At 49.1% G+C, this 19,957-nt stretch overlaps 2 protein-coding genes across 8 annotated transcripts in view; one reads left to right on the top strand and one right to left on the bottom strand.

Moving 5' to 3' along the window:
* The window catches only part of KLHL18 (kelch like family member 18), a 29,219-nt gene extending 10,677 nt beyond the window's left edge, over window positions 1–18,542 (bottom strand). For both annotated transcript variants that reach the window (XM_037385101.1, XM_037385100.1), the window contains exons 1-4: window positions 18,352–18,542; window positions 3,762–3,892; window positions 3,430–3,570; window positions 969–1,167 (exon numbers count right to left, since the gene is read on the bottom strand). In XM_037385101.1, coding sequence (XP_037240998.1) covers window positions 969–1,167; window positions 3,430–3,570; window positions 3,762–3,892; window positions 18,352–18,492 — 612 coding nt within the window. In that variant the 5' untranslated portion in view covers window positions 18,493–18,542. The remainder of the gene's footprint in view (window positions 1–968; window positions 1,168–3,429; window positions 3,571–3,761; window positions 3,893–18,351) is intronic.
* A 71-nt stretch (window positions 18,543–18,613) lies between these two features.
* KIF9 (kinesin family member 9) overlaps window positions 18,614–19,957 on the top strand; it is a 30,112-nt gene continuing 28,768 nt past the window's right edge. For all 6 annotated transcript variants that reach the window (XR_005103861.1, XM_037385094.1, XM_037385098.1 and 3 more), the window contains exon 1: window positions 18,614–18,696. The gene's annotated coding sequence lies outside the window, so the exon portion shown is untranslated. The remainder of the gene's footprint in view (window positions 18,697–19,957) is intronic.

Genomic DNA, 19,957 nt, shown 5'->3' on the forward strand with positions numbered 1-19,957 from the left:
GGGTGAGCTTAAAGAAACCCCAAAACACAACTGCTCTACAAGGTGCTTTATGATGAGCAGATAAGCTGCACTGCGCTGAAATACTGCCATTTCCGAAGACGGAGGGCTGGCAGATGCCAGTGCATGAGGAAATGTCACCAGGGGCAGACCCTTTGCACTCCTACCTGCTCCACAAACAAGCCACTTGGAAAAAACATCAAGAGACAAATTTGTGGTATGATATAGCAATGCAGCTGGAATGTGAAGCAGGTTCCACTCCCCATTTCAGGGGCATTCCAGACAGCCTGATTAATGAAGCACTCTCTTTCCCTACATGGACATAGCTGTAGGTCTGCTTCTCGTTTGTCACCTCCTTAGTAACTTCCTCAGAAAGAGCAGGACAGATTTACTGGCTCAGGGACAGGCTCTGTTTCTCCTGCAGACTGTCGGCCCACCACTGATGGATTCTCAAGGCTGCTGGAACACCCTAAAGCTGTTCAGCCCTGCTTTCCGGTTTTTCCTAGAAACAAGCCAATCTAGAGGAGGATTGTGATGACAATTTCAGTGGAACATCTGTTATAAAATGCTGCAGCAAATTCTTTATGCCTCAAAAGCAGTCCTCTGGACTTGAACATGAGCCCTGTGAGGAAGGGCTCCCTGCTCCTGCCAACACCCTCAGACACTCTTCCCCAGGACCAGGGCCCAACAGATTCCACCGGTGAATCAAAACACCTTAAACCAATGTTTTGCACAACCTATTGTCTGAGAAACTCTAACGGGCACTTCTCAGCACAAGGTAACATTGACAACACAGACAAGTGGGGTTCAGGGAGTCATCACAGCTCTGCCTAGCACCTCCCCACTGCACCAGCACACCTTCTCGGCTTCATCCAGACCAGGAATAGGGTCATATCCCATTCCACTCCCAAGCAACCAGAAACCCTCTGAGGAAAAAACTGCCTTGGCTGACACCTACACCAGATACACACCTGCTCTTCAGACTTCACATTGAGCTCGTCCCTAGAAACAAGCTCTAGGACGTCTTCAAAAGGCAGTGCCAGGAACTCTTCGGACATGGATACCTCCACAAAGTGCTGATGAATGAAGCTGTTGGCAGCGTCATAGAGCACCGCACACATCATGGTCTCTGCAAACTGCCGCACTCCCAGACAGTTCTTCGGGTGAAGCCTGGGAAAGGGGGGAAGAGGAGAGCAACATAACAACAGTTTAATGGAAGGATAGGAAGAATTACAAATGGGTTCAGTGAAGCAATGCAAGCCTCTGAGGATACACGAAGCAGCAAAAGCCATACTGTGTCTTCTTCAACGATGGCAGGTTCCAGCTCCCTGATGAACATATCTACACAGAGATCTGAAGGTGAATCCACAGCAGAGCCAAAGGATGGAAACCACAACTTAAAAACGTCACCTCAGATCTGCCAAGGAGCCACTGGACAGACTCAGCTGGCTCTGTGTGAAGGCTGCAGGCTGTCAGTTGAGGTGATACGGGAGGCTCTGCACAGCAATCCCTCCCTCCCACATCTTGGTGTGCCTGGGCTGTGCATCTAGCACTTTTTTTTTTTAAAAAAAAAAAATCACTCCAATGTTGGACAAAGCTGGATTCAAGCACATCGCACAAATACCAGTCACACATCTGTTTTTCATCTTACATCTTTTCCAAGTATTACAGAGCAGCATCTGTTACAGCTTCATAAAGCCATTTCCTGCGATTAAGGAGGCTTTATCACCAAAGCTGCTTTTGCAGTTGGAGGTTAGACAGTGAGAAGCACCACTCCAGATCCCAGCCCCTCTGGCACAGCCAAAGCTACTGTGTAAAGCTGCTCAGTGGCACAAAAGAAGCTGGAGAAGATGTACTCATTACAGCCGTGTGCTCTACAGAAACGCCTACATGTCCTGGACACTCCTGCCCAGACAAGGAGCCCTGCCCAGTACAGGCATGTCACCATTCCAGCAGCTGATAGCTGTCTTATTTTGAGGCACAAATCATCAGATGCTTAACTAAACGCCACCTGTGTGGGGAAAATGATGGTTTCAGTGTCTAATGGTCTGCAAAAATGAGGCCCAGCTGTTGACAGGGGCATCCAGATGCACGTGAGGACATGACACCGCTTGTGTCTGCTTTGGGGGGGAATGCCCTCAGTTACTGCCCTACACTGTGGTACGAGCAAATACATAGCACTGCGGGGGCGGGGGGAAGATTACTTTCTCAAGAAGATGACTCTCAGGGCTCACATGGGACTTAGTTACAGTACTATGGACCTGTCTGTGCACAGGTGCCTAAAAATATCCTGTATCTTCATTCTATTTAAGAAAGAGCTCAGCGTGCAGGTTCCAGCTCTTCAGGACGGTCAGAGTCCACTAATTTTCTTGTCATTAACCAAAGTGACAGCTGAGCCCTCAAATCCAGGTCTTCACCAAGGACACCTAGTTGCTCCTGGTAGATCTGGGAGAACTGTGGCTGCTAAATTTGAGAAACCAAATCACCTTGCTTAATCTACACACAGGTACAACCACCTCAAGCTAGCAGGGACTCAAAAATCAATGCAACCCATCTCTTCCTGGCTTGGTGTCATATCCAGTACCTCAAATAAAATGTTTTTGCAAGAAAAATGAACGCTCTGTCATCTTACATAATTTTAAACTGCAGAAACTCAGGATGCAAGGAGGATGGAAAACTGAGGCATCTTAAACACCGAGGAAAAACATTTTTTAGTTCCCAGCCCATGATTTTAAGATACCTCTATTGAGAAGTTAAGAAAAGTAAGTGGCTGAGATGTTCCATTTATTTGGTAGATGTGTTTAATATCACACCATGGAATGCACTGAACAGCTGCAGAGAAGTCAGGCTGGGGAAACTAAACACATAAGACTCCCTGGCATGATCTGAAAACGCGTGTGGTACGTTTCCAAAGGATAGCCCAGTTTTTCAGTTTCCAGATCATGCTGCTGGAAGAGTCTTGCAGGCAAACACCAGTGAGGGAACTGAAAAACCTGGGACCAATTTATGGGTCTGCCACAGCTTCCTGTCCAGCTCCTTGGCTGAGCCTCTTTGTTTCTCCCCTCTTCCACATGCAGCAGCAGGAAGGGTAATTACTGCGAGGATGGGTTCGTTAGTGGTAGAGACAGTCACACACCAACCACTGTGATGGGTAACTGGCTAGCTAACTCTTAAAAACTGAAATGTCCGCGCTGTTTTGCTCTAGGTATTAATTCCCACGGCTGGCCAAGGCCTTTTGTTGTGTTCCAGCTGTAGCATCTCACAAGCCAGAGAAGTTATTTCATATGCAATGAGAATGGTGAGCCTCGGGAGACGCAGCCCTCCTCACCATGCTGGCAGGAGACATCCCACATCCTCCCAAGCCTGACACAGATGACTAAAACTTTGCTGCTGTTGAGGAGCAGTAAGCTCAGCCAAAAGACAGCGCCTCACCTCTCTCTGAGGAAAGTACAGCAAGCATCTTTGATGTTCTGCAGCTGAAGGAAACTTGCCCCCATCAGCAGGGACTGGACGTTCTGCTGATCTATGGCCAGGTGACCGTTGTAGGCAAAGTTGATCAGAGCCTCAAGCGCACTAAAAAAGGGGGAGAAAGGGCAGAAAATCCACTGAATTCAAGCTAGCATGGGACCCTACTAACAGAAAAATTTTTTCTAATGCCATTCACACAGAGGGTAGGCTTTCAAGCCTTGCATGCACAACACCAAGGCCTGCAGAGCGCTCACGGTTCCTCTGGATATCCCTGCTCCCGTGCTGTGGGACGTTACCTGGGATCCATCCCCTGCATGACAATCTCATCCTGCTTGCACTCCATCATGTCATTGGTGAACATGGCATGGAAGTATGGGATAGAAGCTGCCAGAACAATCCGGTGAGCGCTGAATTTATGGTCTCCTACCTAAAAAGGAGAGAACAAGGGAAGGAGGAAAGATCAGCACCATTCACTGCTGACTGTAGAGTCCAGATAATTCACTGTGGCACAGCTCTGCCAGCCCAGCGGTAACCGAGGGCTAAAAGTTGGACAATTCCCATTTGCAAACAGGACAGCAGCCTGTCTCAAAGTCAAACTTTTGAATCCAGTTTTCAAGCCTCATAAGCAGCCACAAATGGTCAACCGGGCAAAGGTAAAACAGTGTTACAACCCAAGAGTGGGCAGATTGTTCACAGAGAACAGCCAGGTCCACAGAACCACATGTTTACACAAATCAACTCGGTATTAAACTGCACACACAGGTTCCAAACCCAGATCTGCTTCTCCCAGCAGTTTGGTGCGGGGAATCCTCCCTGCAGCCCTGCTTCAGATTGCTTCAGCTAACCGCTGGCAATCACCGATCCCACATCACCTGCCTGATCCCAGGATGCCCCGCGCACAGCCGTGAAGGCTCAACGCCAGTCCCAGGTTCCGATATTTCTTCAGAGCTAAAATCTGGGTGACACAGCTGCCCGTTCCCTCTTCCCTAGCTTGGCCTCTGAGCCAATGACCAGCTTACAGGTTAACTTCCTGCTTCTTCTCGGCACCCGTCACATACCTTCAGCTTACGCTCACAGCCAGTCCCCTTCACTATAACCCAAAGGATCATATGGCTCATCTTTAAATCTCTGCAGGCTCACTTTCACCAGCTGTGCTGTACCTGCTCCCATTTGTATCCTCTGAAGAGCATTCCTGATCCATATGGAGCAAGGCTTGGCAGGGGCTTCTTGCATCTCCGATTTCACATCTCCCAGCTGCAGACACTACACAATATTTTGTCCTCTTCTGAGTTACACAGGTCTTTGCTCTGATGACCTCTCTCTGTTGGTTCAAAGCTTTCCCCCCGCCTTAATTTCCAGTCTAACCTGACTCACACCAGTCTATGCCCATCCAAACTTGTGTGGAACTGCCTTTTTTTCCCCACTTCAGCAAGATTTTCTCATTTGACTTTTGTTTTGCTAGGACAAACAAGCTGGCACAGCAGGTCCTCTACTTGCCAGGTCATCCAAGAAACCCTTCTCTTCTACACTTCCCTTCAAAAACCTTCATCACTCTTTCATGTCTAGGCAGCTTATTAACAAAAATGTTTGTGTTCAGGGTTTTTGCAGTTCCCAAAAGTGCCTTGCCTCTCTGTCTAGGCCCAGAGCTCTCACACCCAGTAAATACAAATGGCTGGGAGTTTAGAAAGCAAAATTCCTGACACATGGCAAGGCAGAGTGGGCTAGAAAACAAAGAAAAGACAAGGAGGAATTGGGCACTACAAAAAGATACATAAGCAAGCAGGATTTTTTTTCCTTTTAAAACAAAAGCATACTCAACTGCCACAAATGCTGTTAAAAGATTTTTTCAAACCCAGCTTGACCACCCAGCTGCTCGCTGTGCGTGCCCGCCTGCACGATGACTGGGACTCACAAACATTTAACATGTGGTCAGCTCCTGGCACTGCATGCCTCAGGTGCAGAGTCAAGTCTGCTCTGCCCAAGCTTCCCAATTTAAAATATTGCTGCAAATATCTAGTCAAACTGCTTCCAAGACTTGCTCCAGCCCGGCAATGGCAGGACCACTTTTGGAGAGCCTTGTCTCTGCACTGGTCAGCGTAGGTGTGCCTGAAGCCCTGCCCATGCTGTCCCCTGTGCCTGGATTACCCTGCTGTCCTGGATTTTGCCATGTTCCCAATGCCCAGAACAAAAGCAGCAAGTGAAATGGTATGGACTACTACAACTTATGGGAAAAAAACCCAACCCTCATGTATATACTTGTACAGTCACTTGTGAGCTCAGGTTGGGGAAAGGTCAGCATCAATCTCTTCTACTAACCCAAACCCATGTGTAAAATGTCCCAGAGGCTCCAAGATTTGAGAGCTGTGCCACAAATACCAGCAAATATTCTGCTGCTCTGTTCCCTTCCCTGCTCAGTCATTAATTTCTCTCATGCTTCACCTCCACCTCCTGCCCTCCTGTGCTGGTGCTGAGCAGGAGACGAGCTCCCAAGACAGCTGAGCAGGAGCCAGACCATGATGGAGATAAAGGCAGGAATAAGAGGGCTTGCTTGGCAGACAAGGGCTAAGATTATGTTCCAGGAGAGAGAGGGAAGAAGCAGAAAAGAATAAGGTAACAAAACCAAGAGGATGGATATTTTATAGTGGCAAGCCAGTAAGGACAAGCATGGAAATTAAGATGGCAGCTTTACCAGTGCTACAGCAAGTGCTGGACCACAGTACAGGCACAACCTGCGCTCGCCTCTACGTGTAAAATCAACAGCAGCTTCCTTGCATGCACACAGCAGGCCAGGGAATCTCTGGCAGAAGGAGTTGAGACTGTCAGGACTCACAAAAGAGCCCACAGTCAAAGAGGGGACTGAGCTCAAGGCCACAAGCCCTAGTCCCGTTTAAGTAACGAACATATACATAGCTGGGCTCCTTACCCTGACTTTACACAGCCTCTTGTAAGCCAGTGCAAACTCTGGCCTGACCTCTCCAACACAAGAGATTTAAGTTATTATAAATACACCGAGTTTAATGAGAAAAGCCTGTAAGAAGAAGGAAGCGATTCAAGAACCTGCACACCCCTGAAAGCTGACAAAACCTCTCTGTGTCCGTGGCTGCAGTGTTTTCATTTCCTTACTCTGCGGGGCCAATGCCAAGTGGAGCGCACATGCGCACGAAAAACTTTGCTTCTGTTCATCTCTCCGTGTAAACGACTGACCAAGGTGCTGCTTATGAGGGAAGCACAAGAGATACAGGATTAAGATAGGTAAATAAGGAGATTTGGGCACTGAAGCTCTTCGTTTGAGACTTCTCACGGGGGAAAGGTTTATATATGACCAGCCGCAACCTGGTTGATGACGATGACTAACTCACTGCTCAGCCTGTCCACGTTCCAGCCCCGAGGCTCAGAAGCACCAGACCTGCTTGGCAAGCTCTGGTGCTTCCCAGCCCATTCCTACCCCGTGGATGAAGCCGCTCCATGGATGAAGCCACTCCACCAGCCGTGCCTGCAGCTGCTCCTGGCCCAGCCCACTGATGGGACGAGTAAACACCAGTGAAGCTAATTAAATGGGTCTCATTATCTACATACCTTAATGCTGTACCTCTCCCGCATCACACACAGCGCTGGCCAGCTGGGGACATCTCATACAGACCTGGTGGAAGCAGCAGGATGGCTCCAGCAGCCCAGCAGCAGGACCTGGCCTTTCCTTGTTAGTTCCCCAGCTCCTCACTGCCACATGCAGAGGAAGGTCTAAGTGTTCCCAGCATCATTTCAGAGCTGGGGGACAGATACTGCTGCTAAAGCAAGAAATACATGCCCACAGATGAAGCCTGCAGCACAAGAGAGGTCTGTTCCTTGGTCAAGGGCAAAGGGCTAATTAAAAACCCCAGGCTATTTCTGTCATGCGCGATGCCAGTCTTCTTTAAAACAGCAGGGTTATTTTTTGCTGAAAATGTTTTCAACTAGAAGGCAGAAGACTGCAGTCACTGACCAGGAGCACCCAGCTTCTGCAGGAAAACCCCTTCCTGGGTGTCTCAAATGCCCCAAAACACAGGAAAGCTCCATTTTAGCTTTCACTATTTCTCTGGCCTGAAACAAAGTGGAAGAAAAAGGCCTCATATCTCTAAAATTTTGAAAGACATTGTGGTGCCTGGAACAAGTCAGTCCAGCTGCAACCCTTTGACTTAATATATCTCTTAACTGCAAGACAAGTTTGGATGAGTGCTCCTATTTGGGCAGTATACAATGTGGTTGAATGTGCAAGAAAAACAATTCAGCTGAATTTAATTTCCACCCAAACACAATCTGCCAAAAATCACAGCTATTCAAATGTCCCTTCACTTTTTAAAAATAGAAAGTCATATTAAGATTGAATAGGCACCCATTAAAATGATACACCTGCTTCAAATGCATATAGCGATCCTTTAGTTATAACCAAAGTTAACTTTATAACTAAAGCCAATACCAATTTCAACAGCAAGGCTGTGTTTATTCAAAACACCAAGGTTCTACTGTTAGCCAACAATGAGAAAAAGCCCTCTGTTTTGGCAAATAACTGTGAAATACAAACACAACACCAGCTTGAAGTTTATTTTTAAAGTAAATGTAGTTTTTAAATGGATCTGTGGGTCAGATAGCCATCTACACCATGGTTAAATTCACCAGTTTCAGTCACCGAGATCTGCCCAGTCTGTGCCCCAGGATTTCTCAGCCCTCAAACAGCTTGCCAGTACTGCTCACGCTTCCCTCTCCCTCAAGCACAAGGTCCATCAGTGCTTTGTTTTTCTACGTGCCATCATGCTATTGCTCTCTGGGCAGCAGTGAAAGACGGTGGCATGTAGAGAGCCACCAGTAACATCACCGCCAAGCCGGCCAAATACTGTCTGACCCACCTGCCCTTTTTCTTCCAAGGAATTCAGTGCTGCAGCTCCAGACCTCTGCCTCCTGCTTGCAGCACAAGCCTTTTTTTGACCTTGCCTCTCTCATGGATACATATATTAAAATGCATCACCACTGCCCACGTTCCTCCCAAGGCAAGGCACAAAGGGATCAAACCAGAAGAGATACTTTATGCTCCAAGCCTCAATACAACAGATTTTAGCACTGTCCAAGAGTCTGTGCAGAGCTGAAGTTTCCCACTGCGCTCCAGTTTCAGGGATGCATCGCCATGATCTCAACCCACAATGGGCTGCCACCAAACAGCCTCATTATATATAAATACGCCTGGTTATTGCAAAAGCAATCATTTATAGTCATTCAGCAAGACCCCCGACGTGTTAATGAGAGCTGTATCATCACAGGGATGAAATACTTTGTGTCTGGTGGCACTACCCTTCCAGCTCCGAGCAGCTGAAAGGGACAGGATCGTTCCCTCAGCACTTGCCCTTTGTCAAGGAATGGATTTTACCTTGGGGAATGCCCCATGTAACAGATTAACTGTGCTGGGGATGACCCTGCACCGGCAAGGCAGGGTTTGAACTAACCAGAGTTTGTTTTGGTTACCTGCAGGGAGAAGCCTCAGCTCCCCAGGCAGGGCTCAGCCTCCTGCCTCAGCTTGGTCCCTGTCAATGCGTGGGGAGCAGCTGGACAGCACAGGAGAAGCCAGGCTGTTCACAACTGCTTCCCTTGCGCGGTGCTAGCACCTACCTGGCCTTGCTGTTCAGGGCAATAAAACAGAAATAAGCTGGGGAAAAAAAGGAATAATTTTCTGCTGTCATAGCAGGGGAAGGGAGAGGACTGGGACTGGCTCCTGTCAGCAGCGAGATCCACAGAGCTGCATCAGCAAAGAGCTGGTTGACGCAGCGATCGCCAACAGCTGAATGGAAACTATTTCCAGGTACTGGACAAGACAAAACCTGCAATTCCTTTTTTTATTCCTCCTCTCTAAAACTTGCTCCTGTAATGATAGAGGGCCCTCGGGGAGATTTATAAATTGGGATATCTGGTCTAGAAGCTCTCATTATGCTCATACCATCAGCACTTAATGGCAAGTCCCAAAGGAACAACTAAATTTCTTGCTGCAGGCAAAGGACAATACCTGTTTTTCCTGTAGAAGATGAAAAATACTTCTGAGGATGAGCACACAGCATTATGTCCCCTTGATTCATCCTTGCATCTTCTGTTTCAAAAACTGCCTCCTATCTCCAGAGCCAAATGATTTCCTTTCCTTATAGCCAAATAAATATGCTTTCCTACACCTGATGGAGTCATGCTACAGTCCACAAGTCTAATATGAAAGTGAAAGAGCTCAGGCTTTTCTTGGTATCATTCCACCCTACAGCTGACAGGTTCCCCCTCACCCAAAATCCATCACAGCCCTGCCTGCTAATTCCAGAAGTACCAGAAGAACAAAAAAAATTTTAAAATTATATATATAAAAAGCTTCGTCTGATTGAGAAAAAAACCATTTTTGTCCTCATTAAGTGCAGCCAGCAAAGATGGTCTGCTCCATTCCTGTTACAATTTTACAGAGCAGCTCGCACTTGGCCACGCAGCCTTTGGAACCAGCTGCCCTTTCCATCCGTATTCGAGAATTGTCTCCAATGATCTTCCTTTTTATTTTATATTTATATACTGTTGCATACCCCCCAGGACCGAGGTGTCCAAAGGGCAGGATGCGTCCAACCCCGAGAGCTCCCTGCTGGCAGCAGGATTTTATTGCCTACCTAACGTCCTGGGGGAAGCTGTTAAGAAATCTCTGTAAGCTGGGATGTCGCTCAGTGTTTGGCCTCCCTCGCTCTGTGGGATGTGTGTCTAAACCAGAGCCTCGGTTGGGGATTTCAGCTTTCAGCTGGAGGTGGAAGTTCTTGTTTGCAAGAACAGACTGTTCCGTGGCAATACCTGTGATGTTAGGGAAATCAGGTGCTCCTGTTGAGTTAAACACAAATCAGTGCATTTATCTTCTGCTTTTTGAGCCTGGAGTTCAGGACTGTCTCCAAGCACAAATTAAATCATCACAAACTCAATCATATTCACAACACTAAGCCAGAAGTAGCTATTTATACAAGCACTGAAAAGAGAAATACGCCAGGAACTCCACATCAGCAAGCTCACTGGGAAGATGCTTGCGTATAACTCCTTCAGGCAGGACTGCCACCCCTTTCAAAGCCTGAGCAAAACATCTCATCTTCCAGAATATTTCCCCCTTTATGCAAGGATGTGCAATTTCATAATAAATAATTTTAGGTGCCTTTCTTTCATAACAAAATATACTGTTTACCAGAAACACAAACAGCACCACTGCTGGCAAAGTGTCTTTTCTGACCACAAAATTCCCTTTCAAAACGTTCTCTAACTGGCTAACAAAAGGCATGCTTTCCCTTACACTCCCACAAAATGTTAACAAGTTCCAGGGTACGATGAAGCTTTCTCCATAGAAAAATGGTGTAGGTGTAATACAGGCATCTATTGTTTTCACGACATCATTACTCTGCACAGCTGAGAAGTCTCTCAAGTTCTCTCCTGCAAAGATCTTCTCAAAAGAAAACAAAAAAACCCCAAACCCAAGCCAAAGAGCATCTTTCCTGACGTGACGCTGTCATGCAAGTCACAGAGAGGATGCAGCAGAAACTAAGCTAGTGTCCAAGCCATCACAGTGAAGTTTTGCTAGACAGAAAATAGCGGAATACTAAAGTTTAAGAGATCTTGTATAAAAATTCAGGTATTGAAATAAATACCCTTCCTCCCCACCCACCCCTTCCCTCCCAAATAGCAGCCGGATGAGATGTGAAAGAGTTTACATCAAACCTGGCCTGTGCAAAGCCAAGCGACTGATGCCATTAAGTCAGACACCCTTCTGGTCTAGACTAATGACAGACCTGCTGGTATGATGGTAACGAATTGCTCTGACCTAGGAAAGCCATCCCTTTTGCATGTACAACAAACACACGTTCCCAGATAACCCACGTCCAACTGAGAGGAGCCGAACTGCTTTGCTGGTCCCCATTGCCTCCATTTTCCACGAGGACAGGGGAAGGGAAGCATCCCGAGGGATCGGTCCAGCCCTGCCTCATGCTCCTGAAGGACCAGCAAAACCAAACTTGAGGGTGTTGCGGCCAGGAACGCTGATGGGACCCTGGGGTGCGTGAGCAGTATGGCCATCAGGTCAAGGGAGGGGATCCTGCCCCTCTGCTCTGCCATGGGGACACTGCATCTGCAGCGCAGGGTTCATGCTGGGCTCCCAGTTCCAGAGGCAGGGAGCTACGGGAGAGGGCCCAGCGGGTGCTGCGAGGCTGATGAGGGGACGGGAGCCTCCCCCGCAGGAGGGAAGGCCGAGAGGGCTGGAGAGGAGCAGACTGTTCAGCCTGGAGAGGAGCAGGCTCGGGGGCCCTTATCGATGCCCACAGGCGCCTCCAGGGCGGTGGCAGGAGGACGGGGCCAGGCTCCTGCCAGGGGTGCCCAGCGGCAGGACAAGGGGCAGCGGGCACAGGCTGCACCACAGGCAGCTCCTGCGGAACCTGGGGACAAACTTCTTTCCCCGGAGGGTGCCGGGCGCTGGCACAGGCTGCCCGGAGAGGCTGTGGGGTCTCCTTCTCTGGAGCCATCCCAACCCGCCGGGACGTGGCTCTGTGCAGCCTGCCCTGGAAGAGCTGCTTCAGCAGGGGGGTGGGCTGGGGGGGCTCCAGGGGGCCCTTCCAGCCCCAGCCAGGCTGAGAGTTAACTCAACAGTTGAGGGCCCCTCAAGCTGTGGGCACCCTGGTTCCCTGCCAGGTTCCTCCAACCTCCTCAGAACAGTAATGCCAAACCTCTCCTGTACTCCAACAACCCCTACAGCAACACTGAGAACGCCCAGCCTCTGCTCTTAACTCATCCTGCAGCATCCAGCTCCTACCCAGGCAAGAAGTATCTGCCCGTGGCCCTGCCAGACACCAGGTTAAATCTCCAGATCACTGAAGCCCACCTGAAACCATAGGACAACTTTTGCTTTAAGAAAAGCAAACAAACCAGTGGTCTAGACTAATTTTTAGTAGTTAGACAGTAAAGCCTTTTTGCCATGCTCAAAAAAACAGAGTAAAAAGCTTAGTGCAGAAATGTGTGGTTTCTGCTAACGCTTCAGGTTTAATGTCTTCACAAAGCACTAAAAATACTCATCTTTTATATAAGGGGAACAGCACTGACGCTAGCTGAGACCTTGGGTGAAAAACCAAGTCCAATTGTAATCCAAAGTAGCTTGTTACCGCTGTACCACAAGATCGTTAAGCTCAAGGTCTCATGTGCATAACAGATAATCTGTTCTTTAAATCTACCAGCTTCTTCAAATAATAAGATATTCTCTCTCTCCTACCAAGCTCATTTTCCTTAAGGATCTCAAACATGCTCAAACATCTGCGGAGCAGCCAGGCACAGGGTTTTTCAAGGACCTTGCTGAAATTACACAGGCAGCCTAAGCTGTCTGGAATTCCACTTATCTGCCACGGCAGGACAAGGGGAGGCTCCTCCAGCTCCGCGACTGCTTGGCAGCAGCAGCTCTCTCAGGTGTGTCTGCTGAGTTTGGAGGGTTTCAAGTTAACAGTCTGCTTTGGAAAAGCAGTGATTAGAAGCTGAGAAAAGCCAACAGGACTATCACCTGTCAGTCCAACTCGGATCGTATATGAAACAAATAATATAACCTCCCCACAGCTCAGAAATATTTTAACTCTCCAAGCTTGCATTATTTTTTTTAAGAGACTTTTCTAATTACTCTTGGAGTTAGTCATGGAAATACGGCATTCAAGCGATTCAAAACCAAACGAGAAGCAGCAATAATAAGAGGAGTTCACATTAACCTTGCTCTTTGAGGATTTAGACAAGCACAAACCTCTCTTTTGACAGAGCCAAGATCACTGGAGGTGGCAGCCTGGCAATGAGTTCTCCTTCTGGCTCCAACTGGAGCGAGCAGGAGCTGTAAAGACATTTTCTCCCCTCAAATTTGTCAATGAAGGAATGAGATGAGCACTGCTTCCCTGTTTTACAGGGTGGTGCAGTCCGCAGGCTTCCAGCAAGCTGCTGATGTGTCCTCAGAGAGCACTTGTACCTTGGCCTCAAGCAGACAATGCCAACTCCAGAAAACAAAGCTGCCCAAGCAGCTTTTGTCTTGAGGGGATATTTGTCTTCAAAAAACAATGCTCAGGAAGAGCACAAAGCAGATCAGGGTCTCCAGATCAGGGAGTAACACCCCCAAATGCCCACACTTGTCAGTGAACTGAAATTCTTCACACTTTTGCAGCATTTATTTATGAGGTCTAAAACACTTTGAGAACACCCACACATAGGAGGAAAAAAAAAAAAGATGATAAATTCACTGTAAAATAAGTGGGAAAGGTTCTGCCATGCTATTGTGTATAGGAAACCAAAGCTATGAGGGCTCAAACCTTTAACACAGAGCTTTTCTCACCCTGTGAGCTTAGTAAGATGTGAATCAATTTCTACCAATAAGGTAAAATCAACAGCAGTGCTGGTAGTAGAAAAAACTGAGGACTCCTAGTTCATGTTTAGACCAAAAATGATGCTAAGGGTGAAACGCTCTTGGGAGGAAAGAGCTCCAGGGAGAAGCAGCGTACTGCCTGGACAGGAGCATGACAGCACTGCAAAGGCAGCCAGGAAACAACCCAAAAGTCTCCAAACGTGGAGACAGCTTGAAAGTCCTTTATATCCAGCTTCTGGGGGAAAACAGGTGGATGCAGAAGTCAAACCTCACTGATTTAATCTGAAAAACCCAGCCATCTGTAACTGCAGTAACATCTGACCCATAGCTGGGGGCACCCAGAGACCTCGCTACAGCAGGTTCTGCTCCACGCCAAGGACACTAGGTGCATTCAGGTTGAACCCGTTCCCAGCACATGCATAGACTTTGCTGCTCACAGCCCATTTCAAGCCTGAGAAACGTGGACAATTCAAACTTCAGCCCACGGCTGGAACCCCCAGTTTGACCCCAGATGCAGGGGATGGGGAGGCGTGCAGAGAACGGCTGCTTCTCTGCTGGCTTTGCAGGATGCCCTGGTTTCAGAGGCTCCTATCACACCTCGAAGCATATAGTCCAAAACTGAAAACTGAATTTGAAGTAACTCCATTCAAACCACTTGACACACTTGTACTTGTAGCTAAAAGCCTCAAAACGCACCAAACTTAAAAAAAGTAAGGAAGCCTCCTTTCTGCGTGCTTGATGATCGCTCTGGGCTTGGTGTTTCTCTGTTGCAGAGGCAACCATCAGCTTTGCCAACCCACCAATATCAGATGAGCAGAGAAACAGGAGTCTCACTCTTCTAAAATATTACTCTGGTCAGGTTAAACTGACAAACAGTTTTGGTTGATTTTTTTTTTTTTTTAAAGGCCACAAGACTAGATCAACACACAATCTGGTGATTCTGAGAGAAGAAAGTAGTAGCAGAAGTTTGACTTTAGTAAGCAAAAATTGTACTTTCACCAAAGGAAAATGAACTAACCACAGAATAAGGTGTGCCTCCTTGCTTCCCTCCTCCCTTCAGTTTATTCACATGCATTTCTATCAAATCATACTCAAATCATTGTTTAATTAAACATTTCAAAGACTCACGAAAGGGAGACTGAAAGGACAGATGTCTCTGATGGAACATCTTCTAAAGGAGCTCTGAGCTGCGGCTATTTAAGAGACAGGAATAGAAAAGGACTTTTCAAATCTGTAGGCTTGACCGTCCAAGCAGGAAAGGAGCTTTGGCTCTCGATGAACACATCCTAAGCGGCTGGAAAGACATGCAGCTCACTTACTGCCCTATTTTCACATGGGCGATCATGAGAAGCAGTGACAGATTTCCCTAAGCTGAGTTTGAATAATCGGAACTCCAAGGGAGCCATTCAAATCAGCACTTCTTGCTTTTAATCGCATCTAAGCCCAGCTGCTGTATGCTGCTGAGGCAGCACCGTCTCCCGCAGAGCGGCATGAACCGTAGCAAGACAGTTTCTGAGAAAGGAGAACAAATTCTGCCCCTCCTATTTACTGAATGAATGCTCACCTGGTTTTACAAGGGGAATAATTAAAACAAACAAACGAGAGTACTGAACTTCCTAACAATTTTAGGCCTGTTTGTACAGCAAACATTTCTTGTGGGCTGGGAAAATCATTTACAGCCATTGACCCCAACGCTGATATCTGTAGAGAGGCCACTAAAAACCTGAACTGTGCTGCAACAACACAGCTTGCTCCTGTTACAGCCACAAGCCTGAACGTGATCACCATCAGGAGGAATCCAACTTCTGGCCCAAAACAGTGTTTGGCTGCTTTTTTTTCTTTACAGACATGACAGCCAAAAAGTACTAAGACTGATAAAAAGGGTAACAATCTCACTTCAGCAGTGCAACACACATCAGGACCTACTACGGTTTCCTTCAGTTATGGACTTTAAATGCTTCTCAGTGCTTTTCCTACCTTCATTTTGGGTAAAAAGCATTCAAACGCCATCCCTGCTAGACAACTCACTTGGCAGGCACCTTCTGCATCACACGGGATTTACAGCTTCATCGACGCATGTGGAAAGCGCTCCTGAGCAAGGTCAGGGAAAGCATGTTTTGCGTCAGCTGTGTTCAAGGTAGCTAATTCAAGATTCAAAGCCACCTCCGAAGTCCAGCTCAGAAAAATTACTTCTTAAACATTCAGCAGCTACAGAAGACACCCTGTACTGAACAATGGGGATCAAAGATTTGGCTTGGATTCAGCAGGCTGCACTAATTCAATCACCACAGGACACACAGGCACTGAGAAATCTGATGTCAAGAGGCAGAAGCAGCAAAGAGGTGGCATATTTTGACGTGGTGACTCAATACAACAAGAGGAATCTAACGAACGAAGTGTTTTGGATTCTCAGGCTGTGTATGTACGAGGGAAAGCAGGACTGTTTGAACCAACACGGAAACACACCGTCAGCCCTCTGCCAAATGCATCAGTCATTGCTGGGATCTTTCTTCAGCATAATAAAGAATTAACCAGGCACTGGAGAAAGTTAAGACTAATTTTAAGAATGGCAGAGACATCTTTCTCAAGTATATTTTAAACTTTTGTATGGATGAAAGGCTCTGCACTCTCCCCAGATAACAACAGTCCCTGGAACAAGACAAAAGAGAAAATAAAAGGAAAAAAGAAAGCAGGGCCAACATGATGCTCTCATCCATAAAGCTGCCCAGCACTGTCAGGGTGCTCATTCTGACAGCTGGACCAGAGAGCTCCTTCAGCCCTCAAGGCTTTAAAAGTTTTCCCACCCTGCAGCGGAAGATACACAAAGCGAGATAAGTAAGATTTTAAAAAGCATTTTGCTAAGGTAAACCTACTTATTCAGAAGGGTTTTGTAGAACAAAGGTCAGGCATTTATTTGATATAAGGCTGGGGTCATATACCTCATCGCTATTGTCTCCCTCCGGATGACACAGAGCAGCCCAGCCCCAGAGAGAGGACCCACAGCTGGCCCACCGTGATTCCAGAGATACAGGACCCACAGGACCTAAGAATTTCCTTCTGCAACAAAAAGCCACCTCAGATGCACCAATACACAGTTTAATTCTAACAAAATGGCACTCTCCATCACAAACCAGTTTTGTCACAGAATGCCCCCAGGTTATGGCACAGACAGTCACAAATACCACATCTTAGAGGGTACAACCTCCACCAAGGAGGATCAGCGCACAGCTGTGCTCTTCACAGCATTTCAGCCCGTGATGTAGCCCCTTTTTCCAGGGGGCTATAGCTGGTCTATGGGGACGCAGCAGACCCACACAGCCCAGGGATGCACCCCAATCATGCATCCTGTGGTTTCCACGACAGGCAAAACCCTCACCGGCTCCTTCTTCAGCAGCAGGAGGTAGGTTGAAAAGTTTCAGCATGAGTAGGCTGGGAAACACCTTCATGTTTAATTAAACTTCAGCATTAATTCTGGAATGACTCAACCAATCCTAGGAGCCGACACGTTGCATCCACCCCACAACAAGCTGCTCTGCCTGTGAGCTCCTGCTCTGCAGGACTCCAGCATCTCCTGCCCAGTGCTGGCTGCTCTCAAAACCCTTCCAGCCCAACTCCACAGAGCCAGGAACATGATCCTGAGGATTTACCACTGTTACAGATTATTTCTTTGATGTAGGAAAGTGGATGTTCTTAAAAAATAAAGCTTTCCTAGGGAAAAAGTCTCTTCTCCCATGGGTTGGGGCAGAGGTTGGTCCATAAACCTGCACCAACCCCATCCACAGCATGTCCCCCCCGAAGCGCTCCCCAGAGCCGGGACCAGCACCAAAACATGGTGGGGGGTCTGGGGTGCCCCCTTTCCTCCCAAACAAGGTATTTTATTTAAATGCTCTTCCTGGCTGCTGGAGAAACCCTGATAGTCCCAAGGGAGATGGAGGCTCCATTTCCATCACCTCTGTGGTGAGGGGGCAGCATCAGCGACAGGGTGTCACTGACACATCCCTGCACCCACCCAGGGCTGGATGTGCTCAGCACCCCTCTCACCCCCAGGAGCCCTCACAGACCCCCCCAGGACTGGGGAGGCCCAACACCCCCTGATACCCCACCACAGGGGATGGGGGGGGTGTTAGCACCATCACTCTACACTGCCAAAAGCCATGGGAAGGGGGGGGCCCTCAGCTCCCCCTTCTCCCCACCATAGGAGCCGGGGTGGGGTGGGGTGTCTCAGCTCCCCCTTCTCCCCACCACAGGGGCCTAGGGGGGGATTTCTCAGCTCCCCCGTCCCCCCAACATAGGGGCCGGAGTGTGGGTGTGTGTCTCAGCTCCCCCATCTCCCCACTATAGGGGCCGGAGGGGTCTCAGCTCCCCCGTCTCCCACCACAGGGGCCCTCACCTCCCCGCCTTGTCTCCCTCGCAAAGGCACCCGTGGGACCCCAGCTGCCTCCTCCTCGCCGGCAAAGGGCCCGGGGGTCCCTCAGCCCTCCCGGACCGGGCCGCACCTTGAGGGTCACATCGCAGAGCTTGCCCTGCCGCCGGATCTCGCCCATCACACCGTAACCGCGGCTGGGCAAATCCCCCACCGAGAAATGCACCAGGTCCTCGGGGTCCAGCTCCGGCTCAGCCGCCGCCGCCTCCAGCATCTTCCCGGCTGCTGCCGCCGCTCCCCGCCTCGCTTCGTCTCCCCCACGCCTTGTCCCCGCCCGGCCGCCGTAGCGCGGCGCCCGCACCTCCCATTTCCGCCTCCACCACTTCCGGGAGCTGCCGGAAGAGGCGGGTGCCATGGCAACGGCGTACACAGCCCCGGGGCTTCTCCTCGCCCGGGCCCTGCTGAGGCGGGGGCGCAGGTAGGTGAGGAGCTGGGGCTGCCCCCGGGAGTCGCCTCCTCCTCCTCAGGGCCTTGTAACCCGTCTCACCCGGCGGTGTTGTCCCCACAGGCCGCATCAGCCCCCTGGCCTCGCAGTCCCGCTCCTCCAGGCCTCATCCCGCTCCTCAAGGCCTTGTACGCCTTTGTTTTGTTCCCCACACCTCAGGTGATGTTTCCCCATAGGCTTTGCTCTCCCCCACGCTGCCCCCCAGCCTCACCTGCTCAAGATGTTGTTTCCCTCCTCAGGCCTTGTCTCCCTGCAGTCTCCACTCCCACCACCCCCCAGGTTTGCTGAAACATGGATGATCCCTTCCCTGTCCCCGCAGCCCCCTTTCAGATCAACTTCCTTTGCTCATGTCCGCAGCGAGCCGGGCTGTGGGTATGGCTGTCCATGGCACTCCCTCTATTCCCTGTTATCCCAGCTATCCTCATGCCCTCCTCCCACCTTTTCTGTTACCTCTCCAAGCCCCCATTATCAGAGTACCTGTGTCACCAGCTGCCTCGCAGCCCACACTCTGCTTGGTTTGCACTCAGCTGGGAAGGCAGAAGGTAATTTGGGACTGTTGTCGCCCCTGTTCTCCTTGGGGCAGAGGTGGTCCTGTCCATACAGATGGCCTGGGGTGCTGGGGCAGAACTGGGCTTTAGGTGTCCAGCTGGATGGATTCAATGCTGGAAGCATCACTGGAATCCTAGGAGCTGCCTAATGGTCACCCCCCCCCAAAGCAGCTTTGCCTCCCCAGTATGCGTCTCATGTTTAGGACAAGGCAGAATGACTAAACTAGAAGAGGGCAGACTGAGATCAGATATGAGGAAGAAATCCTTCCCTGTGAGGGCGACGAGGTGCCGGCACGGGCTGCCCAGAGCAGCTGTGGGTGCCCCAGCCCTGGCAGTGCCCAAGGCCAGGCTGGACGGAGCTGGGAGCCACCTGGGCTAGTGGAAGGTGTCCCTGCCTGTGGCAGGAGAGTTGGACTAGATGACCTTTAAAAGTCCCTTCCAACCCAATACTTCGCTATTTAGATGTCTTTAGGTGCCAAAACCTAAAGGTAAGAAGCTGACTTACAAGGTCCTATTTCTGAAAATTTTGATCTGACAGTTGAAAGAGACTGTCATAGAGAGAACTTCATCCCCTTTGCACCTGTGTTTAAGGTCAACTACAAATGGTGCTTTGAGCAGAGAGTAACAGGTCTGACATGGACAGTTCATTTTGTAGTAATTATTCCAGAATACTCCCTTGTAGACAA

This window comes from Falco rusticolus, chromosome 4 (assembly GCF_015220075.1).
Source record: "Falco rusticolus isolate bFalRus1 chromosome 4, bFalRus1.pri, whole genome shotgun sequence".
Lineage (NCBI taxonomy): Eukaryota > Metazoa > Chordata > Aves > Falconiformes > Falconidae > Falco > Falco rusticolus.